Consider the following 27943-nt stretch of genomic DNA (forward strand, 5'->3'; position numbering starts at 1 on the left):
CTCATGCTCATCCAGCATGGCTGGCCTGAGTGTGTCCGCCTCGTCCTGTTTGCTTCACAGGTAAGAGGAGAGCGCTGCTATTATTGTCATCTTATGTTTCATTACTTTACTGGATTAATAGACTCGAGGTGAGTATGATTTGGTGATATTTTCTGTTTCACTGTCTCATCTGTGACAACATACAGGATGTAATGTTTGGTGTCTGGCTGGCTATGAAGGAAAAGCTTGAGTTGTGCTTTAGAAGAACAAACTTTTTAACAGTAAGTAACAATTTGGGCCATTTTGCCTTCATAAGATGGGACGGCAGAAGAGAAACAGGATGTGCTTGGAGGAGGGAGTGAGAGGATGACGTGCAGGGCCGGGGTCGGATTCAAACCCACAGATTTTATCCGCAAATCTTGGTATAAAATACAAAATTCACAATTTGATACTGAGCTGTTAAAGAAGCATGACACTTTGTAAATATTGTGAATTTCAGGTGTCTTAAAAACTAGGCCGATATGGGACACATTCATTGCATTGATCCCTCAAATGCAGTTTTGCAAACACTTGTGGAAAAGATATTTAACAAAGACAAGATGGTCACTCAACTGGAAAGTAACTGTGCATGTACGTGCGTCACCGCTCGTCACATTTTGGAGAGTCATGATGCTTGTTGTAATCCATACAGCGCCCTCTGCTGGTGAACGAGAACGACTAGTGTGATACAATGAAACTCAAATGAAATGCTATTTGACTGGTGAATAAATCTCATTTTCTCGGCGCATATCGGAGATAAAATAAGCCGATACCAATAGTCACTGGATATGTTGAGTAAACTACAATCAATCAATCAAAATCTAATTGTACTTACTGATTTTGGGGAAATATAATATGATAATGGTGTGACTTCAGTTTGACTGAAGAAATATAACAAAAATGTTTCTTTAGCATTCAAAAGCCAGCACAGGTATGTCTGATTTCAACTGGGAATGTTTTGAATTATGAATTTGTTTTCTGGGATGTTAACACCTGGATGATTTATCCCTCGTTTCTCTTCACTATCGGGGAATTGAATGCATCTTTTGGGTCCATAGGGAGGCAGCTGAATAAGAACAAGAAGTGAAAGAAAAGACTCCATGCAATTTATCTTCTCCCCTAATTCCTGTGAAGACGAATAAATTCTGGTCTTAAAAAGTTGATTTTCCCAATGAAACTGATGAATTTATGACTTCATCTGGAGGTGCTGTAGCAACGCTTGTTTTCTCTTCACTTGATTCATGGGATCATTTTCTTTGGGATCTGGGAAACCAAACAATATTCTGGTGACCACGGCACGCCATCCTGCCACTGACCACACTGACGAGGGGACATAAATAATCTAGATCTCGAATAAATGACTAAAAATGACTCGTTTCACAGAAGAAAATTAGTAAATAAAATGTATGCATGCATGTCTACCTTTTAGTTTCATATTTAGTTTACTCATTATACTTACTCGTCTGGACTACTGAAACTCTCTCTATAGAGACTTCTCAGGTGCAGACCCTCGTCTGTGGAATCAACTGCCTCCCCTCATCAGAGGCGCTAACTCATTAAATTCCTTCAAAGCACAACTCAAAACCCACCTGAGCCTTTGAAATAAGTTAAAAAAAATCCAATATTTTACGTCTGTCTTTGTTGTTGTTGTTTTTGCTCCTTGTCTGTGCAGCACTTTGGTGAAATCGGGTGCTTTAAACGAGCTGTACGAATAAACTTGACCTGACTTTATGAATTGATAAGAAGTTTGGTAAAGATGTGACCTGCCTGTCCTGCCTCGTATGCCATTGTTAGGAACTTAAAACATGAGTCTGTACTTGTGTGAACAGTTTGCCAAACACCAGGAAAGGAATAACCAATGTTTGCTTTCACATGCAGGAGGGGGGTCATGTATGAAGCTTCTTGCTCTGATTTACTCCCTCAGTCTCACAGCCAGAGGACGTGCAATGGTTCCCTTACTGCTGTTGCTGCTGCTGCTGCTGCTGCCTGGACTGCCCATACTGCTGCTGAGTGATGAGGGTAGGCTTGCTTTTCATTTTGGTAGTAGAAAAAGTAACACATCTTTACAGCTATTTTGACTAAAAAATCAAGAGAAACTGAAAAATATAAATTGAACCATCATCTGGTTTTCAAAAAAGTAAATCTTGAGACGCTTTACAAAAGAGCATATGTGATAAAATGCAGGAAAGATTTCTCCTTTGTGTTCCTCACGTTCCTGTTGTCCACACTTCCTCACTGCTGTGGTGGAGGTCGGAGCAGGCCTTGCATGAACGAGGTCGGCGGTGTTTGAGGGACGACACAGTCCGGTGGTGGTGGCTGGGCGTCGGGGACGTCAGGTGGTAGTTAGTGCCCGATCACCTCGCTGAAAGTTATCCTTATTGATTCCCCCGTTCGGAGAAATTAAAAGGTTACAACAGCTTGAAGGAGAAGAGCAACAAACTCAAATCTGAGAGTGAGCTCTTTCAGTTTTACAAAAACCTTTTTTAAAAGAACCTTTAATATTGGTCTGTCGAAATTGAAAACTTAAATATTCAAATAAACCAAATAAAAATATCTTATTTTACAAGTATGTAGATTGATTATTTTGAGGTTTTTTTCAGCCATTAACGGCTTATTTATTTTTGCGTCCCCATTTTCATTAAAAAATGAAAATATATACGTTCAAAAACATCTATGTCAGCAGTTTTTTCTTCTTTTTGCTGCTTGAAAATAGTTCAACTTTTGGAGCACTAGCTCGCTCATCAATGTAATGAAGGCATTCAAATACAAAAACTTACTTTCAAAGTCCAAAACTGAAAAAACAAGGAGCCAGGAGGAAAATCAACCCTGCAATCCAGAAAGAGCAGGGATAGACTGACAATGAACTGACACATACAGTAAGGGAAGAAACCCAGAGATGAAACACTAGACAGGGGGGGCAAACAAACCCAGGTGAGACTAAGGACGCGACTAGGCAATTCTCCCCTAAAGTCCAGTTCGTTTGACTAGTGTGAGTGCTCCGATCAGTTCCTTGCTCCACTTACTTGGCCCTGGTACGCTTTAAAGAGGTGAACCTTCATCATCGAGAAATCCCTAAGTGTTCTGGATTTATCTGATTTAACATGACTCAAAATAATCCACCAAGTCAGTAAAGTTTCTGTCATTTTCTATCTGTCAACTGCGCATCAAGGTCACATAAAGCCATGCATGTGTTGTGCACAAGGAATAAACAAATGACACGAGAGTAAATCATGATATTTAAAGGTTCAATATGTAACTTTTTACATATATAAATCGTTTTTTATCGCCCATTAATAAGTGAACGGTTAACTGATGTGAAAAAGTAGATGTTCACTGTCAATCTGTGTTGCCTGTATAAATTTTTTTCCCCGGGTCGTATTTTCCACAAAAGCTCCAGGAAGTGACATTTTATGAGCGTTCTCAACGTCCTCCTCACTCCGCTCCGCTTACAGAGATCAACAGTACAAACTCATCACACACTCACGCTCTCAGCCAGTGCCTGCAGAGACTGTCGTTTGTAGGATGGAGAATGAATACAGACACACAGACTCCTTCACAGACTTTCACATGTGTATGACACATGAATGTGTAATACCTACGTTGGTCCACAGCGCAAAACGTAGTAGTTTCACAATAAGGGCTCTAAAATTGTGACATGCCTACGTTTCCTTTTGTCTATTCTTTTGTATAGGCATACCTCAGGTCACGTGACTGCCCAGTTTTCCCCAGACGAAAAAATAAACATGGCGGACATCCCTTCTATTTTCGGTGGAAAATGCAATATTTTAAGATAGTTTGAGGCTTAAGTCGTTTTGATAATCTTTCTGGCGACAAATGTACATTGTATCTTCATAATCTTCGTTCGGTTTATGTTTATGATCTTTAGTTTGTTCGTTTCTACGAAGATTCTTTCAGGTCTCGATAGAAAAACGTTGAACTGTTACGTTTTCTACTCTTGCTATGGTGGTTGCTATGGACGCTATCAATAACGAACCGGAAGGAAGTGGACGTTCGGTTCGCGGCTCTTAAAACGGGTTACATCAGACCCTAGACATCAAACTAAACTCCTATACAATAAATAACGATTTCTGTTGCATTTTTATGGATGTCTTTCATTACAACCAAATTTAATAAAACGATTGGAACAGATCGATGCATATTAGCAACATTATAAACTATAACATGTAACAATCCTTGATACATAAAGACAATACTGTACAGTTTGTGTGATTTATATGATTTTATTCAACAAAATAATCCTGACAGATTAATACTATCTGTGGACCAACGTAGGTATTACACATTTTGACATGAGACTGGGTTGGTATGACCACTTACCTCCTCTGTAAACATTATGCCGGTAAATATCCAGTGTTTCGGGCCGATGATGATGCTCGTTTGTGTACGTACGAGCACGTATGAAGAGCACGCGAGGATATCAAAATCATGACGGAGATTTATGTATGGTTTATACTAAAAGAAAAGAGAGGCTATCTTCATGTCGTGTGACTCAGGATATGCTTCTGTCTCTTTCCTTTTTAGTTTGTTTCAACATTTCAGATGGAACCGTTGAGATGAAGTCAACAAATGTCACCGTCTCTGATAGCATAAAGAACCATTATATCTGTTCGCTGAATAAAATGGACTGCATCATAAAATGCACGTCAAATCTAACTAGTGTGTTCAATGGATCCTCTGACTGCATCAACGCTACGTTGGAAAAACTTCCCTCACATCAGAATTACAGCATAGGACGAGGTAATTCTACTGTCTCTGTGGTAAGACTGCTGTCTCTGTACCTGCAGCGCTCTACTAATCAGCTTTGGCTCTTTCATCGACATTCCACTTTTTAAATGTCTGCAGGTTGAATCTGACTCCTCTCTCTCTTCTCAGATTTCGAATGTTATGCACACCTTTGTGAAAAAACGTTCGTCTTGAAGCTGATGAGAGACCTGAACACTGACAGCGCTATGCAGAGGGAACTGATGGAACTCTTCGAAATAAAAGATTCATGTCTACTCATCTTCCTCAGGTTTCCTGAGGTCAAGAAATACTTCATAAAGTAAATAAGAGAATGACTGTTTTCTGTTAAACTGTTTTTCTTTTGGGCCATTATTGCCTTATGCGTATAATAGATCCAGACCATGCCAGTTAATTCTAACACAAAGTATTAAAGGGGACATATTATGAAAAATCCACTTCTTCAGTGTTGATGAACATATATCTGGGTAACCTGAGTGTCCCACAAAATGTGAAATAAACCCATCCAGTCCTTTGTTTGTGGTCTGCATGAGTCTTACAACACAGAGAAAAATGCTCTGTTTCAAATGTGCTCTCCTTGTGATGTCACAGTGGGATTCTGGTAAAAAAAAATCCCCTCCCCTCCCCTGGTATCTCCACCCATAGACTCCACCTCCAGCCTAGAACAAAACTTTTGTGCAGGTCCGCCATTTTTATTCTCGCTACAGAGGAGTGATGTCTACTGGGAAAACTCAGGGGGGCTCATTGCATTTAAAGAGACACACACACCAAAACGGAGCGTTCTGAGAGAGCTGTTTTATACAGGGTCACAAACCTCCTCTGGTGCTTGATTCATGTTATATTTTGACCAAAGCACAGCACAGATGTTTCATTTAGACCACAGGGGGGCTGTTTGAAAAGGAGGAGGAGGGGGGATAATATGTCCTCTTTAAGACTACAAAATCTGCTGAATGTCAAAAATCTTTTTTTTCAAAGATGAATATCTAATTTAACGTCTGGTGAGTGTCCACTAGAGGCTTGTTGCAGGAGCACCAGAAGTCACATACACACCAATTCAAAAAAGCCTGTTTTTACAGTAGAAGTTAACATGTTTACACTTGATTGATGGTTTGAGAAGTCTGGGAGTGGAGAGGATTTTTTTCTGAAAAATGAGTGTGAACGGCTGGTTCTAAACTGAGGTTTTTTTGTCTTGTTGCAGACTGGAAGAAAAGATAATCCATAACATCATGAATGATTCCAACGTTGAGGCTGGAGACTCCAAAACTCACAACCTGAAGAGTTTTTCGCTGAATCTGATCAATATCAGTGATTCTGACCTCAACCTCACAGGAACCAACTCTACAATCCAGATCGAAGCTCCACAGGTACCCTAACTGTAATTAACATGGTGCAGACAACCCTTGAAGCAGAGATTATGCTTATTATAAGAATACCTGACAGTTTTATATCATCTTTTTATATTTACTGGTTGGTAGCTGCTGCCTCAGAGCAAGTCATTTATCCCTGAGATTTGGCTGCCAGTTGACGCCCTGCAGCACATCCCACAGAAGAAGCGGCTCGTTGGTTTGGTCAGCTACAGGGAGAATACTCAGTTCAAAGTACATCACTTACCCTCTCACACATGCACATGTTACACCCCTGTACAGCGTACTGTAAGGGGAGAAATAAAGAAGAAAGAAACAAACACGTTGTTGCTGGCTTTCATTCAATGGTGTAATGAATAATATGCAATAACACATCATATTATCATTGTACAATATTATACACTTAGATGAACATACATGCACTGTTTAATACCTTTACATCTGTCATATAACAGGCTAGTATTTCTCAATATTGTATAATCTACTGCTTGTTTTATGTAAACACATTTAACTCTTTCTTAGTTGCTTTAGTAGTTATACACATACACACTTGCAGAGTGATATTTCTTTAAACTGTACCATGTAACTGTAATTGTTCAACTGACCGATACAACTTACACACTCTCAGTAGACGCACTACACGTGTCTCTATTGCGCTCTGTCTGTGTCATTCAAGCTAGCATGCACGCATCACGGCAAACACATTCATGCTTAAACTGCTTCATAAACATACTGAAATTACTTTGTATATAGAAAACATATCACTAACTTGTTCCCGGAAACTTACAACACATTTATACTTGGTTTTATTCACTTTTAACCAGTATTCTTACCTGTAAGGGGAGAAATAAAGAAGAAAGAAACAAACACGTTGTTGCTGGCTTTCATTCAATGGTGTAATGAATGACGCTCAGACAACACGCTCCCCCTGCTGGCGTAAAACCGGAAGTGTAAAACAATAACAAAAGCTTAAGACCAAACCAATCAATTACCGATATGCTTTTAAACTTAACCTTAGCAGCATGAATTAACATTAAATTATAACTAGCTTTTTAGCATTTTTAAAGGATATACAACATTTTAGAAAGACACTAGTTTTAACATGTATTATTAATTTAACTTAGTGCACAATCTTATATCCATTACACACAGGCCATTCAAGCCACATTTCTGCCGTGTATCAATATGTCAAGTTCAGTTCATAGAGCTCGTCGTTTCCTTTAATGCCTTCACTGAACCGTCTCCTCTTCAGTTCAATCAGGAGAATATCTTGTCAATGGTCATCAGGATAGAGCTGCTGGGGGAACATCGACTTCACAATCTGAAAACACCAATCAAGATGATTTTCAGAGGTTTAGAAGTCGGAAATATCGATGTAAGTATATCTGTGCATGTATGATTTTATGTTATCGATATCAGTCTGTTTGTTTTTAAGAATACATTTTGCTGTACTTTTAAAATATGAAACATGGCTTGACTTGATTTAATTTTCAGCGAATGTGGACAATGTTTAAATGCGTGTTCCTTGTTCCAGTAATTATGAAGGCTAATATAATCAAGAAGAAGGAATTATCTGAAAATTCAACCCCCCGCCGGCACTGGTGGCATGGTGGTTGGTGTGTGTGTGACTCATGCGTGGAGATTGGTTCTCTGGGCGGGCGGCTTGAGTTCGGGTCCAACCTGTTCCCTACCCTCTCTCTCTCTCTCTCTCCCCGATTTCTGACTCTGCCCACTGTCTTGTCTCTAAAAAAAGGCATAAATGCCAAAATAAACCTTAAAGAAAAAAAAAAATGCAACCCCTTGTACAAACAACAATTTGAGATATGAGTGTGTTTGCCTCCCCAACCCTGACTTATCGTATTTTCCGCACTATAAGGCGCACTTAAAAGCCTTTAATTTTCTCAAAAAACGACAGTGCGCCTTATAATCCGAAGCGCCTTATATATGGATCAATTGGTTAATTGGTTGATCCATACTGGTTGTACACGGCGCTCAGCGACACTGACTCGGATAATGACGAGAGGGAGCCGGGCATGTTGGATGCCGTACTCGCCCAACTGTTCAATTCGGACACTGAAGAAGAAGAATTCGAGGTATTCGTGGATGGGGAATGAACTGAAAAAGTGAGCTTTACGTGTTATACGTAACTGAACAATGTTGAGTTATGCACTAACGTTTGAATTAGCGGTATCAGACTGTGTTTCTTTTACGTGTTTACAACTGAACAAGGCTGGGAGATATTGTGAATATGCACATTAACGTTTGAACAACGTTGAGTTATTGTGAATGCACTACGTATAAAACTACGTTTTATACGTAAGTTGAACAATTTCGAGAGTTACTATATTGTGAATGCACTAACGTTTGATTTAGTGGTATCAGACTGTTTCTTTTACTACGTGTTTACTGAATCAGGGAAAAGTTCCCCTCCATGTTTGGGAGAAGAGTGAACAAGGCTGGGAGATATTGTTAATATGCACATTAACGTTTGAACATCGTTACTATGGGAGTGAACGGAGTTGTCAGAACGCTTAATAAAGTTTGACTTTATCTGACTGTTTTGTTGACATTCCCTTTAGCACAGCTCCATCTAGTGGATGCATAACGCAACCCCAGTCAAACGTTTGACTGCAGTATCTTCTATTCTATGCGCTTTATAATCCGGTGCGCCCTATATATGAAAACAGTTCTAAAATAGGCCATTCATTGAAGGTGCGCCTTATAATCCGGTGCGCCTTATAGTGCGGAAAATACGGTAGATGATTCCAAAAGGAGAAGGCTCTACCTCCCATAGTACATTTAGAGACAGTAGGTACCACGAAGGCTCTACCTCCCATAGTACATTTAGAGACTGTAGGTACCACGAGAGGGCTTGATAACTGAAGGCTCTACCTCCCATAGTACATTTAGAGACTGTAGGTACCACGAGAGGGCCTGATAACTGAAGGCTCTACCTCCCATGGTACATTTAGAGACTGTAGGTACCACGAGAAGGCCTGATAACTGAAGGCTCTACCTCCCATGGTATATTTAGAGGCTGTAGGTACCACGAGAGGGCCTGATATCTGAAGGCTCTACCTCCCATGGTACATTTAGAGACTGTAGGTACCACGAGAGGGCCTGATAACTGAAGGCTCTACCTCCCATGGTACATTTAGAGACTGTAGGTACCACGAGAGGGCCTGATAACTGAAGGCTCTACCTCCCATAGTACATTTAGAGACTGTAGGTACCACGAGCAGGCCTGATAACTGAAGGCTTTACCTCCCATAATAGAGCAGACCTGCATTCTTGGAGCATAATATTATAGATGGGTAATATGCACTATGAGCTCTGTGAGATATTCCACTGTTAAATTAATGCACCTCTGTTTTTTGTATTTTACAGAATCACTCACAGTTACTGTGCAACTATTTCGATGTAGAGGGTAGGTTCATATCAGTTTTTTTTTACTTACAGCATGAAATGAAATTTTGCATTGCGTTTGAGTTACTGAAACTAGTTCAGTAGCTCACTGACAACTTTGAGAGTATTTCTTTATTGTACAATATTGTCTGTGATGTTTTCAGAGTTTTCAGAGTCCTATCTTCACTTTGTTTACATCGCCGGGACGGCCGGCCAGCTCCTCCCCTCGCGTATAAAAGTTGTTTAATTGAGGGACTAGAGAAAAGAAGAATAACATACTGTACTCACTGCTTAACTGTGTTTCTAGATCACGCTTGATCACCCTTTAAGAAATATCAGTCAACTGAGAATATTATAGTGTCATCGAGATGCTGTTTTCACCTCGAGTCCTCACCAGGTCAAACAAACAGTCTCACATCACTTCCACACTGAAATCTCTGCACCGGCTCCCTGTGGCTTAAAATTCTAAACCCTCACTTTTAGAGCCATTCAGTCAGGCCCCAGAATATTTGTCAGAACTCAATCGCCTGTAGTCACCCACCTGTTCACCAAGGTCCAACGCCCAACACCTGCTGTCCGGCCCACAGACACATTCTAAGACTCGTGGTGATCGTGCATTTGAGACCATTGAGTCTTTTTAAAAATCAGCTATATGTTTATTAATAGAAAGGCCTGTGGATAATGAGGTCCACCCAGACTACCTACTGATCTACGTTTTACTGTGCCAATTATTGTTCCTGGTCACGTATGTTGATTTTAGTTGATGTAAAGCACTTTGTGACCTTTGTCTGTGAAATGTGCTATACAAATAAACCTTACTTACTTACTTAATGTTGGAGCAAACATCATCATGTGGCCTGACATGCAGTTTGGATATTTGCATTTCCAGATACTTGCTGGAGAACGAACGGATGTGAGACGTACAATGTAACCGATGACAAAGGAACAGGCATCACTTGCATCTGTAACCACACAACACCATTCGCTGTCCTGCTGGTGAGGAGACACACTCGATTTGATTCACCTGTTCCACATAAGATCAAGTCATTCAGCACCTTGAAAACAGGAACTACAAAAAATCCAGCTGTTTAAAGTCGTATTTGATCATCATTTGTGTTAGATACTACGTTGTATCTTGTTCCTGACTTTAAGTTAATATTAACCTGTCATTTTCACACTGGAACCACTGTTTTATCTTTTCTGCAGATTAGAGAGCCAATTGCAAAAATCCACTGGGAGATTCTGTCATACATCAGCTACATCGGCTGCAGCCTGTCCGCCTTCTTTACTGCTTTGTCTCTTGTCATTTATGTCTTTGGTCGGTATGTGCACTTAAATTCTTATGCATTCAAGCCATTCAACACCAAAAACACTGGTATAACACAATGAATACCTGATATGTAAAGAGAGAGCGCAAGAGGGGCGAGCGCGAGAGTATTGTCTCTTAATACCCACGTCAAAGTTAGGTTACAGCTGTCGATCAACAGAAGCCAAAAGAAGATAGCACCCTCTGCTGGTTAAAAAAAGTTTTGTTGTTCAATTTCAAATTGATTGAAATTGTCCATATTTGGATTGATTTTTAATGGTATGGACAGATAATGTTAGATCCCTTAATTGTAACCAAACCTTTTCTTAATTTTTCTTTATTTAACCAGGAAAAAGTCTCACTGAGATTAAAAATCTACAAATTAAAAAAGAGCGTCCTGGCCAAGACAGGCAGCAGCACAGTTACAGGGTTTCAGACATAAAACACATCAATAAGAATCACAAAAAGAACCATTCATCAGAAACTGTCATAAGTCATCAGCAACAAAGCGATCAAAAAAGGTTCAATACGAGTTAGCTAAAACATCTACAGTCAGATATTTCTGCCTCCAGATCATTAAGACCCCCTTTAAAAAGATTCAAGGAAACCAGCTCCTGAAGATTTAAAGTATCTTGCAAACGATTCCAAGAAGAGGGAGCAGCATACTTGAACGGACCTTTTTCCTAGAAGGTGTAAATCCTGCTAGTGAAGATGGTAACTTCCATTACTTTTTTGAAGCACTTTGAACTTGACATGCTTAATTCAGCCTGAGAGTTTACAGAGATTTACAGGTAAACTATATCATCGGCACGATTGTGGCATAAGTACAGAGGTTAAGATTAACTTATAAACATAGCGCCATGCACCTTACAAGACATGATTCATCGATCTCATACTTGTCATACGGCTTCTTTCCAACAAGCAAATTGAATACATAGAGAAAAAAGAGGAATCGGCCATTTTACTGCTTCTGAAAAAGACAAAAGTGAGAATCAAGAGGGACATATTTCAAAGTAAAACAACAATTTAATAACTCATTAGCTATCATCAGCGGTGGATACATTTAGCAATCAAACCCTTCATTTCTAAATTGAATGTAGTTGTCATTAAAGGAGATTTTAACCGAGTCCAGACAGATTTTTTGACACTGGGGGGTGAGAGAGCTGAGTTGGGGTCCTCAGGGCCTGGAGCTAGCTGCAAGTCTAACTGAGCTCCTCTCTAACAGATCCCTCTGTGTCCCCGTCTCTTCCCTCAGAAGCCACAAGATGGATTACTCCATCTCCATCCACGTCTCTCTGAGCGGAGCCCTGTTCCTGCTCAACACCACCTTCCTGCTGACGGAGTGGGGGGCCGCGGTGGAGCCCGACTGGGTGTGTGTGTTCGTGGCCGCTCTCATGCATTACTCTCTGCTCTGCTGTTTCACCTGGATGGCCATAGAGGCTCTTCACCTGTATCTGCTGCTGATTAAGGTGTACAACACCTACTACAAGCACTACCTGCTCAAACTGTCTCTGGCTGGATGGGGTGAGTCAGAGTTTACAGTCAGCTGATTTGCCTTTTTACTGTATGAAAAGCAGTCAAACTTAAAAAGAAAACAAACATAAACCAGCAGGAACATGTTTCAGTTCTTCAGAAAGATGGAAAAAAGATGGAAAAAAACACAACTGAGCCACTGATGGCCTCTTATGCGATGCTTTTTCTACAGTATCCTTTTGTTCTTTTTCATCCCTTTACTGACATCCGAGATTCAAAGTACTGAGTTACTCATGGAACTGATGTCCCCCTCCCCCTCGCAGTTTCATGTTAACCACCAGACAAAAGGACACTTTCAGCCGATGTTAAAGATTATACTCCTCTGACCGCACACACTATACAAGCTTGTGCCAGACTGTGAGACCACACATTTGTAGTGATGATTTCAAAGTGCAGATTCGACAAACACGAGGACAATGGCTGTGTGGTTTGTCATCATGAGAGGTTATGAAAGCACTCTTGTTGTCGCTAGCTGCTCTTTTTCTTCTTCAATCTTCCACTTGGCTCGGGGCTGTGTTGGGTTTTTGTTCACTGTCATGTTTGTGAGCTGGAAAAGAATGAACATCAGGTTGTTGACTCTCATTGGCTATTGCAGGTATTCCTGGAATCATAAATACCACCAATGTACAATTCCAGATCCGGCTCTGACGCGCTCAGGAGCAGGTTGAGTAAATAATCATTTTGACAATTGCGCAAGCAGACCTCAAAGCGTCGACAACCAGATGATGCACACTTTAAAGTCCCTGTAAACCAAAAAAAAAAAAAAAAATTTTTTTTATTTTTTATACAAAAGAAGAATGTATTATTAACCACCAGGCCAAATTTCAGCAAAGAAAAAAATGTATAAGTTTATAAAATGAAGCTTCAAAATCATGAAAAATGTAGCTGTTCTCTCTCCTCTGGGATGCTGTGGGCGTGTCCATGGCATGCGCCAAAGCCACGCCCCCACTCGCGGAGAGCTGCATTGCAAAGTGTATAAGCCACGCCTATACCGTCTTCTCTTATTTGCCTTTAATCCACCAATGATGTTGAGCCTCTCTGTGTGGAGTTTGCATGTTCTCCTCGTGCATTTGTGGGGTCTCTCCTGGTACTCCAGCACAGTCCAAACACATGCTCGTTAGGTTAACTGATGACTCTGAATTGTCCGTAGGTGTGAATGTGAGTGTGGCTGTTTATGCCAGCCCTGTGATTGGCTGGTGAACAGTCCAGGGTGTAACCCCGCTTCTCACCCGATGACAGCTGGGATCGGGAAACGGGAACGGGAAAACAAAACCCTTCATGCCAACTGATGTTTCAGCAATATGTTTGTGTACTGGAATATGTTTACATCAAAACACCAGGTCGTCTTTTTTAATACATTCTTACACCTTTGTGTGTGTATGTGTGTGTGTGTGTGTGTGTGTGTGTGTGTGTGTGTGTGTGTGTGTGTGTGTGTGTGTGCGCGTGTGCGCGTGTGCGCGTGTGTGTGTGCGTGTGTGTGTGCGTGTGTGCACGTGTGCGCGTGTGTGCGTGTGTGCGTGTGTGTGTGTGTGTGTGTGACTCTCAGGGATCCCTGCTGTGATCGTTGGCGTCTCTTTGGGAGCGAAGGACTTCAAACAGTTTTATGGAGTTACACATATGACGATGTCTGACACCAACCAAACCAACTCCATGTGAGTGAAAGCTACAGGACTTTATGAAGACCGGAAACTGAATGATTCTCACACAGACAGGGAATGTGTAGTTCATGCACTTTGTATATGTACTCGTGCATATTTTGTGTTTTTTATCTTTCAGCATTTTTGCCCTTTTCTTTATACTTGAGTACAGAGAAAATATATTTAATGATTTGTATATATAAAGGATTATTCTGCAAACTCAAACATTTCCTACAAGATACAGAATGCACATTTTGGTTCCATTTATAGTAAAATGGACAGAAATGAGGGTATAGACCAATTCCTATGGAAGTGGAGGGGTCAGTTGGAATCTACAGAGCTGCGTCCATAGCAACGGTGAACTCTGAACTATTTTCCCTACAAAATACCGAACATTTCCACCGCCGGTGAAGTGACTCGATTTGAACAGATCCCCATGAATCAGGGCGGCACCTGCTTCAGTGTTTCTGCCTCGTCACAGTCGGAGTCTGCTGACATTTTCTCGTCCTCTCAGCGGTCTTTAAAACGCTGCTGTGTCTCTAACCATGTAACGGTCCATCTTTACGTTATGTGCCATCTTCAGATTTGTAGATTCCCCCGTCATAGCATGCATTTTTTGCATCTTTTAACCTTCATAACCGTCCTCTCCTTTCTCTTTTTTCCCCACAGTACACAGACAGACGTCATATTAACCGGACTTCTTTCAGGTTTTGATATGATTAGAGTTTGATTAGAGCCCTTAGCAACCGTCTGCTTTTCTTAGTAATGGTTATTTACTCTTAACAACGGTGATCTGTTTAGGAATAACAGACCGTTGCTATGCATGATTCATCAGTATTTAACACAGCTTCCTGTTACAAGCCGTGATATATCATAACTGCAACCTGAAGTCCTGTTCTGTCCCACAGCTGCTGGATCACAGACGACTCCTTCTTCTACTCCCTGAACCTGCTCTATTTCACCCTCATATTCGTCTTCAACTCTGGCATACTGGTGGCGGTGGCCTCCAGCATCTGCAAGATGAAACAAGTGTTCAGGAGCAAGTCCAGGCTCGGAGCGGAGGGTGAGGGGGGAAAGACCTGGAGAGACCCGCAGAGGTTGAGTGAGTCGTGCAGGGGGGGTCTCACCGTGCTAGGTCTCACCTGCTTGATGGGGACCACCTGGGGTCTGGCCTTCATGGGCTCAGGATACGTCAACTTACCCATCCTCTATCTCTTCTGCATCCTCAACTCCACCCAAGGTCTGCAGCCGGTCTCACTGTTTTTATTTGATGACACAATAAAGATAAAATAACACAACCAACAACTTTTATAACGCAAGAAAAATAAAGTTAAAAATACGAAACATCAAATCTAAAGGATCCCGTCAATACTCCAATGATTAAAGGTCACATATTCTCCTCCTCTTCAACCAGTTTAAATAAGTCTCAGAGCTCCTCAAAACATGTGTGTGAAGTTTCTTGTTCTAAATCCACTCTGATCTTGTATTTGATCATGCCTATAAACCCCTCTATTTCAGCCCTGCTCAGAACAGGCTGTTTCTGTGTCTGTACCTTTAAATATGTAAATTAGCTGTGTCTGACCACGCCCCCTCTCTGGAAGGGCTTGGGGTGTACTCGGGCGTTCTCGCTCCATGTCCTTGTTTATGGTGAGAAGGCAGACTCAGAGGGCAGAACAAACACCTAGCTGTGGGAGTGTCACCCACCTGTCGGAGGGGCTACTGCCCTTTGTGATGTCATGAAGGGAAAATCTCGAAACGGCCTGTTTGAGCAAACATTTTCTGAAAAGTGGAGCAGGCAGAAGACGGAGAGGATGGACTTTTCTCATCATTGGGGGGTTTGTAGACAGACTAGAGACACATATTAGTATTGGAACAACACATAAAGGGTATTTTAAATAATATGTGACCTTTAAATAAACAATAACCGATATATGAACAGATTTATACATGTGACAGGGAGCATTAAAGGTTTTATAGTTTGCAGCTAGTCCTCCTGTTATTGAACCTGTTTACTTATCTAAATATGATCAGCTGTCGATAATGATAATGTCTGATAATGTTTTTTTTTAAATGTATTCGTCTCTCTCTCTCTTTTTAAGGTTTTTTCATCTTCCTGTGGATCTGTCTGTCAGCAAAGAAGCAGAGGAAGAGAGAAATGGAAGACAGACTGAGTTCGACTCCTGCGAAGAACACAACTCTCAAATCTGATTAGTTCCCCTTCCTGCTGTCTGTGTGAAACAGACAAACTCTAACATGTAGCTCTCTGTGTTTTCTTAACTGTTAACTTTTTATATGAATCGTGCTTTCTGACTTAAAAAGATTAATTAAAAATGCTTAAGCTAACCTTTGATTGGATGCTGTTGTTAAATTAAAACTGTGTTCTTTTTTTAAACATTGTTCTTGTGTTTTTAAATAAAGTTTTAATGTCAGTGTGGCTTTTTGTTGACTTTTATTGGAGAGACAGGATGGTGGTGTGGGTACAGTGTACAACCTGTGTACACCCTACATGGGGGCGCACAAACCACTCGACCACCTGCACCCCATGATCTCGGTTTCACTTCCTCTGCATGTCATGACCAGCAGACAACATGAAGAACATTGTGACTTGACTTTTTTTTTATTATTCTTGCGTGTGTAGGAAAACTGTTACATTTGGAAACTTCCTCTTTTTTTCAAAGATTAGGGATTCAGTCATCGAGGTTAAATAGAATAAACTCCAAATCTGTTGCTGAAGAACCGATCGAAACCCACATGACAAAGTCCTGCCCAGTGAATCAAAACAGCAGACATGAAAAAACACGGTTAAATACATCATACAGAGTTTCTTTATCAGAGATTGGATCTCTTGTAGTCAAAGCAACACCTCTGAAAGCACAATTGTTATGAGTTACTTCCTGTTAATATGAGCTGCTCCTCCACCAACGTGTCGTTTTTTGTAGATGTGAAACTCGGTGATCACCTCATCAAGCAGACCTCAAACATGCAGAGCGATGTTTGACATAAGTGTGTAACGTCAGTGAAGAGAAGATGTGGATTGTTTTAATCGTCTCTCTCGTCTGCTTCTACGAGACTCTGGCTGGTGGTGAGTTGTTCGTTTGTGTTTGATTTTAAATATGACTCTGTGTTCATGAATTTAAAACTTTACTGTGAATACATGAAGGTCGAGGATCATTTCATCCTGGGGAAAAAACGAACAGCGTTTCCAACAGTAAGTGATGATCAGACAGAAATGTTTCCAGTGTGTGTTTAAATCACTTTTATGCACTTTGTTACCTCGATGACACTTTTGTTTTTTTGTTAGATTCCTGTGATGATGTCATCAGCTCCTGTATTACTTACGGCCTCCCCTGGACCGGGTATAACAAATCATGAATACTGAATTCAAACTGTAGATCAGATCTGTTTTTTCACTGCGACAGAGAGTTGATATCTGGAAATGTTTTAAGCACAGCCCTGTAGAGATACAGATTCTAAAGCTCTCCTTTTAGCCGACTAGACAGGCAGGAATTATAACTGATGTTTCTTTATAACTTGAAAAAAAAAGCATGCAAGTATCAATTTGTCCACAGGGGGCGCACAAAATGACATCAACTGAAGGTTCCTTTATAGGCCCTTTAACATTTTAACATTTTATTACCAGGGGTTAATTACCAGTTGGAAGTCACGCCTTAAAAAGTGAGCCGAAAGAAAAGAAATCCCCGAAGTGTCTGCAGTTTCTGTTTCTTTTCCTGTAAAGTTCACAGCACATGAGCAGAAGGTTCAGCCTTCAGATGTGTCCGCGTCATGGACTGTAAATGTGAATGAACGAAGCCAAACCTCCGAAATCCTGCAGTTCCTCGAGTGTCCACTAGAGGCTGGCTCCAGGAACACCAGAGGTCACATACACACCCATTCTAAAAAAGTCTGTTTTTACAGCAGAGATTAACATGTTTACAGCCTGGTTCAAAAAAACAAATAGGTATTTTATTTTAACGGCTCTGTTTTAATTTCAAAAACGTATTATCAATACGTGTTATCAAAAGTTAGGCGTGTAGCTGACATGATTGACAGGTGGGCGCAGGTGTAACCAATTGTAAAGAGCCTTAAAACCTGCCTCAGCTCCAGCTCTCAGCCTGTCGATGGGACTCCAGAGCCCCCCTGCAGGAACAGATGGGTAACAACACTCAGGCTTCCTCCATTCATATTTACAGTGCATGATTAATACTGATGGACTAGAAAAGAACTTACAAGCTCAAGTCCATTTAAAAAGAAATGTAAAGTGACTGTCCCTGGGGGCGCTGGTGGTTAGTTTGCAAGCCGTATGAGGCTACAGTGCTCTAGCAGGCGTCCCGGGTTGAAATCCGAACCGGGTCTCCTATCCCACATGTCACTCCCAACTCTCTCTCTCTCGCTCTGATGTCGGACTCTAGCCACTGTCCTGTCTCTCTAATAATTGTACAAAAAACCCAGAAATTATCTTTAAAAAAAGTGACTGTCCTCTTTTAATGAGTGTGAGCTGCTTACACATGATTATTATTTCTAACAGTTTGTATTCAGATGAAGCAGCTCCTTAATTCTGCTCATATTTCAGTGAGAGCTGATGTCTCTGTAGGTCTGTGTGCACAAGTTTATAAATAATTTGAAGTCGACTTTGAGGAAGTCAAGGGGCCATATTTTGCCCGCATGCTGCCAGTTGAATTTCTCAGAAATCGTGGGGCAGTTCCAGCATGTTTGTGAGCAAACCCGGTTATCATCATTGTGTCGGAGGTTTGCTTTTCAGGAAACTAAAATTCACATGTCATTGCATTCCTGTGTTTTTTACCGCAGTGTGTCGAAATGTCTTCACTCCGGGGGAAATCACTCAAATGTCAAAGGTTTAGATGTGATAACCTAGAACCGGATGTGTTGACATCAAGAACCTCAGTCATCTGTGTGGTGAAGACATTTCAACACACTGTGATACAAAACACAGAAATGCCTCCACCGCACAGAAGACTTTGTGGAATAATCATTCAGGTGTCAAAGGTCTGTTTTTTTGTTTTTTTAACAAAATGAGGACGTTGACACCAATAACAATATTAGTATCACGACACTGAATTGACTCAGTACTGGTTTGATGATTAATAGACCACAGACAGGAAGTCATGGTAACATTTAGTTTTAATATATTTACAATGATAAAGTTAAAAAAAAGAAAAGAAAAGTATCAAATTTCAGTTCACTGTGAGTTATAAATGTTGTTGTTGTTTGCAGTTGTTATGAGGACAGGATTGCCACCTGTGAACGACCCAAAAGCCGTTTGGACAACCGTTTCATTCGGATGAAAGTGAACTCCTCTCAGGAGGTGAGAACGTATTCTTCTCCAGCTGTCTGGTAAAATACACTGCAGGTTTATATAACATGCACAAAAAAATGAGGAAAGTAGTCGTCTTCATTGTACACACACACACACACACACACACACACACACACACACACACACACACACACACACACACACACACACACACACACACACACATATATATATGTACATTTGGGCTCGGGGTGTCACATGTTTTTGTCTATTATCTTTCCTTGGCTGTAAGTGGTATTTAATGAATGCTTTTTCTTGGTTTGGTGTTAAATTAGTAAATATAATTCATATATGTGTAGCCTCTAAATATGGAGAATTGTTATTAAAGGACCAATCAGTAAGATATCTATCCAATGAAATGATAAAGGTATCTTACTATCTGATCAGACATTAAGGAAACATGCTATGTTGAAGTGCTGGCTTCTCTGACAACAATGCAGCAGCCAGTATGTCCTCCTTCTAACTTTAGATTCTGCTCCTGAATGCTCTGGATTTGTTTGGACCACAGAAGGTAGGCGCTTTTAAGGCGACCCCCCCACACGGCTGTTTTGGACGCCCTCTGTTTGCCAGATATGAGAGCAGTTATCAGGTCAACAGGTGTTGCAGTGATGGAAGCGGGCAAGAGAAGTGGTTCAGATAGAAGTGATTGTACCCGACCTAAAAAGCCTCTGCATGTTTCTAATAAGCTCCACGAGCAGAAACGTGCTCAAACTAGGATCAATATTGGAGATGCTTTTGAAAAATGGAGAGAGGTTAGAACACAGAAAGGTTTACAGACCCATGCAGAGCTGGATAAACACTGAAGCTTCAGAGTCCACCACATGGTGACCTGTGTGAGCATCCACTCTGGAGAGGAGGGGGGAGACAGCTCTCTACAATGTTTAGAATTTAGACCGCAGTACCCATTTTAAACACTAGGTGTCAGAGTTACATATTGCACTCTGATCACCTTGATGTTATCTATCTTTGGAGGCTACATTAAAAACTGTATTATCAAACTAGACTTTAACTGGACTTTATGTGTGCGTTGTTTTTTAAAGATCGAAGCGGGCCTCACGCCTCAGCACCGGTTTTACATCCCATCCTCGGCGCTCCAAAGAAGCATGGGAGGAGCTGCATCAGACGAGGTGCTGCTGGTGACCACTGTGATTGAAAGCATTTACTTTAAGGTCAGTCACCCTGTAACCTCAACTTTGGAGACCTCATGGCGAGACAGGTTTACTTCCTTAGATCCCTGTTAGTACGAATTTTCATGAAATTCATTAATCTTGTAACTTCGTGAAATGTATTATTCAAGTCTGTCTAACACGTGTTAACACTCCTACCTTTAGGTGTCTGAAGCTGTAACCTTATATGAGCGAAGCACCTAAGTAGTAGCAGATCTATGTTTGGATAGGAGCCAAGCATATGTTGTCAGCAACTGTTTGCTAGACAGAGAGTCTACATTTTCTTTTTACCAGAATCCCACTGTGACATCACAAGGAGAGCACATTTGAAACTGAGCATTTTTCTCTGTGTTGTAAGACTTATGCAGACCACAAACAAAGGACTGGATGGGTTTATTTCACATTTTGTTGGTCAGTAGACACTCAGGTTACTCAAATAAATGTTCACAAACACTGTACAAGTGGATTTTTCATGATATGTCCTCTTTAAAGCCGCTTGTTGGCTGGCTTTCGAGCTCTGTGATTGGCCAGTGTAAGAGCCCCAGTTCATTGTCTAGTAATCATCCGGGGATTTCTCACATAAACAAAATTGCATACTATGATTTTGGATCATCCTACACACACTCACTGTGACGCCACGTTTAGTATGAAAAGGATGAAAGTCTGCAGTGAGCCTGCATTGAGATTGTACTGTCACAAGTGGCCTTACAGTGACAGTACAATCCGTTATTTCTTAAATATATGTGTTTGTATAGGTTTAGAACAAACTGACTCAAAATTTCTGTTTATAAAAATCCCTGATAAATGCAGAGACATGTCTGCTGCTGAGAAGTTTGCAGACCACACTGTTAGTATGTCCACTTCCTAAAGAGCAGTGGTAAAGAAGGACAGGAGCAGCTTTGCAGACAGGTTGGTTTTCCAGAGTTCTGAGGGAGTATAGCCTCTTTGGTGCTATTTACCCTCTGTGTAAGCCATTTTTTAACCAGAGGGGAGGTGATTGTCGATGTGATGGGAATTCTGTGATTTGTGTCCTGAGGAATTTAAAACTCTTTCCACTTCTATGTTTCATGAAAAATCCCCAAAAGGACCCAACAACAAAAGAGAGAGGTTGAGATATAGGGCTTTCACACTTGCAGAAAACTCCTGAAAATCTCCTGATATTTCCAGGAGGAGCTGTAAGTAATTAAGTAAAAGTTTATTTGTGTAGCACCTTTAAAGAGCAGACCTCACAAAGTGCTTCACAGAAAAACAAAAACAGAGTACAAACAGTCACATAAATGAAATACAGACTGATCAAACAAAGGCGAGTCTGAACAGATGGGTCTTTAGCTGCTTTTTAAAAAGTGTCCACAGAGGTCAAGGCTCTCAGTTCTGGGGGGAAGACAGTTCCAAAGTTTAGGTGCCACATCCTCAAAGGCACAGTCTCCTTTGGTTTTTTAGCCTTGTGCGAGGAACAACCAGCAGACCCTGGTCAGAGGAACCTCAGGGACCTGGTTTTATAAGGCCTCAGCTCAGACTTCACACACAGTTTCTCCTGCCAGGTATTTTTTCCGCTGCAAGTCCGAGTGGGCTGATGTGAGAACTCAGCAGGATATTCTCCGGAAAATTCAGCGCGAGCCAATAGGAAGGGTGGTTCTAAAATAATCTAGATATTTTCTGGAGTGCATGTATGAAAACAGCTTTAGTGACTAAATCAGTTGAGTTGATTTCAAACGTCAACAATATCCACCTGTCACTCAAAGCCACCTCTCCTCGTGACTTTACTTAATTTAAAGGCTTCTTATAAATACGGCTAAGTTATTTGGCTTAAGTTGACGTTAAAATAAGATAACCTCAGCAGAAATTCATCATGCCCCCTCTGATAGCTCTGGTGTTTGTTTTTTTCATTACAGGTGAGTGAACCAAGAAGAAGTAAGAGCAGAGCAATCATGCCAACCCGCATAGACGGAGATGTCATGGGGGGGTTTGTGTTGGTGGTGAGGGCAGGGAGTCAGTCGGTCACAAACCTCCCACACCCCATCAGATTAACCTTTGTGCACAACAAACAGGTACAACAAGGACAGCTGATGTGCTGGCATGACACTTTAAACATGTAAAGATCTGCTCTAATGTTGAACGTGTTTCAGGTGGACGCTGGGACGTGTGTGTTCTGGTACGAGTCTGCACACGGGAATGGAACAGGTTCACTTCACATGCCAGACATAAACAATATATTTTCTCTTGGATAAATACCTAAGTTTCATTTTATGATGAACCTGCTGTGTTTGTGTTTTAGTGTATTGGAGCCCAGACGGCTGTGAAACCAACAACACTGGAAGTGAAACAATCTGCAGCTGCAACCACATGAGCTTCTTTGCCGTACTTGTGGTAAATTTGTGGCGCTAAGCGTCTTTGGCAGGTGGCACAGATGTCTTTTCCTGTTTTCCTCCTGATGCAGTTTAACGCCCAGCGCTCACTTTGTTTAAAAAAGCAAATGAGCTTGCACTCCCATTAGCACCCGGGGGAGTATTTGTTTTGAGGTTTAGCTGCAGCTCATGACATCTGCCATTGAACATTTTTATTTCACTTGCCAAAAAAAAAACACGTTTAGACATGTAGATGCAGAGAGAGCTTAACGCACGGCTTCAGTTTGTCCGTGTAGGTTCTCAGTCATCCAGGTAAATTCAAAGCTTGATCCAAAGGTAACTGGACTAGAAGAAGAGGGATGCAGGGATTTATACATTGGGGGGACAGCTTGAGAGCCAGCTGAGGACAAGATGTTGGAGATGACGAGGTGCCCATCCTGGCCAGGGAAGACCGTTGGTTTGGAAGGGGGTGTTAAAGAAGTCATCCATGTAAAGGTGGACAAACCATCTCTTGACCGAGGTGGTGGTCTGAGACACCATCTTTCACCAACCTACAGTGCTGTTTTGAATTCTCCCTCAAAACTAAAGCCCCAGTCCCACCGTGGAACATGTGACCCCGACGACCCACAGACGACGGATGAAGGCTTTATATGCGATTTTTCACACTTAAATGTAGAAATCAAGTATATCCTCTGAAAATAACTCTGTGAGTCATGACTGTCTACAATGGATGTAACACCCGAGTCCCACTGTCTGTGATGTTTTCAGAGTTTTCAGAGTCCTATCTTCACTTTGTTTACATCGCCGGGACGGCCGGCCGGCTCCTCCCCTCTCGTATAAAAGTTGTTTAATTGAGGGACTAGAGAAAAGAAGAATAACATACTGTACTCACTGCTTAACTGTGTTTCTAGATCACGCTCATTTCAGGTAAATTTACATGCAGTGTGAAGATACCAGCATAATAAAGATCACTAGCATTAGCATGCTAACACAACAATGCAAGTTGTTTTGGTTTCATGCTGGTGCTCAAGGGGCGACATCTGCTCGAAACGTTTTCAAGAGCTTCAAACGAGTCCAGTCGCCTTTGGATCAAGCTTTGAACAACTTAAATTTAGTCACAGATTCATCACACACTTGAAAGAGTTTTCTGAGTTGGAATAAAAATCTGTATTTATTGATACAACAATCTAACAACATTTGAATCCCTTTGGATGATATGTATGTATCGAAACATAATCCAAAGAATCATTTATTATATAATGAGATGAAAGCCGTGATCAGCACGCCTGCTTATTGTCGTCTCTGTGATTTTTACACTTAAACATTGTGTTAAGTTGAACTTTGATCGTATGTTTCTCTGCTTCAGAACCCTGAACTCTCTGTGGATAAACGTAGCGCTGATAACTTGAGCTACATCACCTACGTGGGATCAGCTCTGTCCGTCTTCTTCACCACCATCAGTCTGATCATCTACATTTGTCAACAGTGAGTGTTTGGATTCACTTCATATTCACAGTTTTCTGAGGTGAATTAGACCTTTTGGAAGCCAAATGCAGCACACTAAAAACCCGGACTTTCACTTAATGCTCTTTACGATTTTGTTGTTGACTTGATACAGAGTCACACAGGTCAATATCAGTTCAGTTCAAGCTTGAGGCTCAAAGCCGATAAAAGAGCTCTGGCTGCTCTGATCTGATCCAGAAACAGACAAAATAAAAAAAAGGGTCTATCATTTAATCACATGGGTTAGCTGGTTATCATAGATCCTGTCCCATCCTGTCGGCGTGTCTGGAGGTTTTAATAATGAGAGGACCAGGGGCACAATGAGAGGAGAGAAGGTAAATGAGCCGGTCAGAGTTCAGTGTGTTTAAAGGCCCAGACGTCGTTCTAGTTTTTGCAGTGTGTCCGGCTCCGTCGCTACCCGACCCGTTTTTTTTTTACAAATCGCTGTAAGCTTCATTCTACACCTTCAAAAGAGAGCCCAAGGTGTTTCTTCCTGCACAAGTCCAACCACAAGATCACTTCTTAATATAAAGCCTGTGGTTTTAACACTGTTAATTTCTCACGCTGACTTAGTTTGACCGATGTGGCCGCAGCCCCCTTAAACTGCAATGTTTTGTGAGGACACAGCATGTTATGTTCGCACACTACTAATGAACTACTAATGAAAGAAAGCATGAATAGATCACACGGCCGCAACACAAAAAAACATCTCAGGCTTTCTAAAGTGACCTTTGCATGAGAACTTGTGTTCGCAAACTCTATTTAAGGTTCGAGTGTGAAACAGGAAAGAAAAATTGAACTTTATGTCAGTACAAATTGAATTAAGAGTACTTTTCTTGACCCCAACGTGACGAGAAAGCCAGACCGTAAAACTGTGTTCTGATGTGGAAACACCTTGAAGGAAGACTGTGCGACATTTTAGACATTATTATATCAGCTATACATCCTGTGTAAATGTGTCTCTGAGTCCTGACTGTCTACAATGAGGGAGAAGCTCGAGTCCCGCTGGCTGTGTTGTTGTCAGAGCCGTGTTTACATGGACGGGACGGCCGGCTCCTCCCCTTGTGTATAAAAGCTGTTTTAGTCAAGAACTAGAGAGAAGAAGAAGAACATACTCACTGATTATTTGGATGTTAGTAAGAGTTTTTAGATCACGCTCATTCTGTGTCAGTTTACATGAAATGTGAAGCTACGAGCTAACTGAAGAGCGCTAACATTAGCATGTTAACACAACAAAGTGAAGCTACGAGCTAACTAAAGAGCGCTAACATTAGCATGCTAACACAACAAAGTGAAGCTACGAGCTAACTAAAGAGCGCTAACATTAGCATGCTAACACAACAACGCAGGACACAGGTGATTGCAGCTCGAGCAAAGGACAAGTTTGTCCCCTGCTTGCTCTTAATGGTTTTTAATTATGGTGCATTCTAATTGATAACTCCTTTGGCCGAACGTGAGTGGAGGTGCTTCAGTATGGAGGAGGCGTGGCCAAACAGCAGTTTGTTTTGGTTTTTATGCTGGGGCTCAAAGGCGACATCTACTGGATCAGAAAGTCACACATTCTTCCTACAATGACTCAGGTTTATATACACAGTATATTATATAGATCTTTTTTAAAAGATTATTTTAAGGTTTGCAGTTCAAGGTTACAATAGTTTGATTTTTCATTATTTTGTTTTGACTTTCGATTTTCGTTTAGTTTATATTTTGTGAAAATGTTTCCTTTTTATTAATTTGAGTTTTTTGTGATATTGGATGCATGTCTCTGTACACGACTGTTCAGATGCAGCCCTTTATCTGCTCAGTGATCATGATAAACTGTTTCCTCCTCTCCAGGCGCCGGCGCCCTGAGAAGGCCATCAGTGTGCACATGCAGCTAACGGGAGCGCTGCTCTGCCTCCACCTCAGCTTCCTGCTGTGCTGCTTCTGGGTGTGGCAGCTGAAGGGTGAGAAGGAGGAGGAGGAGGGCTGGGTCTGTGGTGGTCTGGGTTTGTTTTTACACTGGTCCCTGCTGGCCACCTTCACCTGGACCGCTCTGGAAGGATTCCACCTGTACCTCCTGCTGGTCCGAGTGTTTAACATCTACGTCAGGAGATACCTGCTCAAACTCAGCGTGGTGGGATGGGGTGAGTGAAGAGTATGATGACGTTTATTTGAATGGTTTAAGAAGAATTAAATTAATCTGTTTAATGTTGAATGAATGAATTAACTGATGAATTTAGACAAAAATCAAAGAAATAAAAAAAAACATCCTTTTGATACCACATGGGTCAGATTGAGAAAACAAGACGAGACACAAAGAAACTGTTGTTTATTACAGGTGTCTTCATGAGCTTGTGTTTTGTCTTTTTTTCATGTTTTCTCACCTTGTGGAAAAGTTTGGTTTTGTTATTTGTCTTTAATCCAAACTTTTGAATCCACTTGAAGAAATTGTCCCAGAGCAGTTGAAAAATATCGTTCTCATTCGACATCACTCACACAGGAGGAAGTAGAGGGTGTGTATTGGCAGAGGCGCTGCTTGTCAACAGGCCACTTAGGGGCCCCCGAGGGCTGACGTACTTTAAACCACAGCAGGAGCTCAAAAATGTGCAAATTTTGCAAAGACAGTAGGAAACCTCCCTAATGGGTCCCCATCTGACAGCGCTCACTCTCATTGCCCTGCTTAGCGTCTCATGTCTTTCTCCTGTGAAATCCAAAGTCCGTCAGTGAAAATAACTGAATCCACTGTATCCACTGTAGTGACCAGTTTGCGTGAACATGTCGACTCCTCCACAGCTGTCACGTCATGTTGAAGTAACTTGAGTTTCTTGTCTTCATGCAGGACTTCCTACACTGACTGCAGTGGTTTGTGGGATTTCCGGCGTCTATGGTAAATACAAAGTGGAGCTGACGGATGAAAACAATCTTAACTCAACAGCAGCCATGTAAGAAATCAAGAGTTTGAATCTGTGCTCTGTTTCATGTCCAACTCAGCGGTTATTCAAACGTTCTTGGACTTTGTTGTTTTTTTGTTGCTAACCTGCAGATGCTGGATTAGCAGTGATTTCAAGCAGCGGCTTGTGGTCAGCTACATCACCACCGTGGCTCTCCCGTGTCTGGTGATCCTGTGTAACTCCTGCATGCTGGGGCTGGTGGTGTTCAAGATGTGGGGCCTGAGGAGGGGCGGTGAGAGGCAGAAGATGGACAGAGAGAAGGGATCCAGGTTGTGGAAGGACTGTGCCACGGTGATCGGGCTCAGCTGGGTGCTGGGTTTACCGTGGGGGTTAGCGAGCACCACCTACGTCTCCCTGCCGGGGATCTACGTGTTCACCATACTCAACTCCCTGCAGGGTCAGTGTGATGATCTTCATACAGGAAGTCTGCACTCCACCTTCACCCTTTTCTGAGAGAATTAAAACCCTTTTTTTTTTATCTCCTCAGGTGTTTTTGTGTTCCTGTGGTCTGTCGCTTTGACCTGCAAGTCTCGATCGGACATCTCCTCATCCAGAGACCCCTCCTCCTCCCAGAAAATGATGACAACAAGTTTTAATAACTGATTCTTCATTTTCATCTTCATGTATTATCCATTGC

The 27943-nt window shown here is 41.5% G+C and overlaps 1 protein-coding gene across 1 annotated transcript; it reads left to right on the forward strand.

The window, feature by feature from the left end:
* Positions 1-27909, forward strand: LOC109998039 (uncharacterized). Its single transcript, XM_065953249.1, has 26 exons — positions 1-128; positions 1943-2037; positions 4561-4776; positions 4912-5080; positions 5978-6143; positions 6255-6377; positions 7396-7518; positions 9531-9570; positions 10438-10544; positions 10755-10870; positions 12110-12378; positions 13934-14039; positions 14933-15264; positions 17029-17106; positions 17185-17232; positions 17326-17380; positions 19257-19347; positions 20400-20528; positions 22418-22573; positions 22652-22706; positions 22801-22892; positions 24237-24355; positions 26210-26499; positions 27195-27297; positions 27399-27703; positions 27794-27909. The coding sequence occupies exons 1-26, from the start codon at positions 4-6 to the stop codon at positions 27907-27909; spliced, it is 3624 nt and encodes a 1207-aa protein (XP_065809321.1). The 5' UTR covers positions 1-3.
* The last annotated feature ends 34 nt before the right edge of the window (positions 27910-27943 follow it).

The sequence above is a fragment of the Labrus bergylta genome, chromosome 3, assembly GCF_963930695.1.
Source record: "Labrus bergylta chromosome 3, fLabBer1.1, whole genome shotgun sequence".
NCBI classification, from domain to species: Eukaryota; Metazoa; Chordata; class Actinopteri; order Labriformes; family Labridae; genus Labrus; species Labrus bergylta.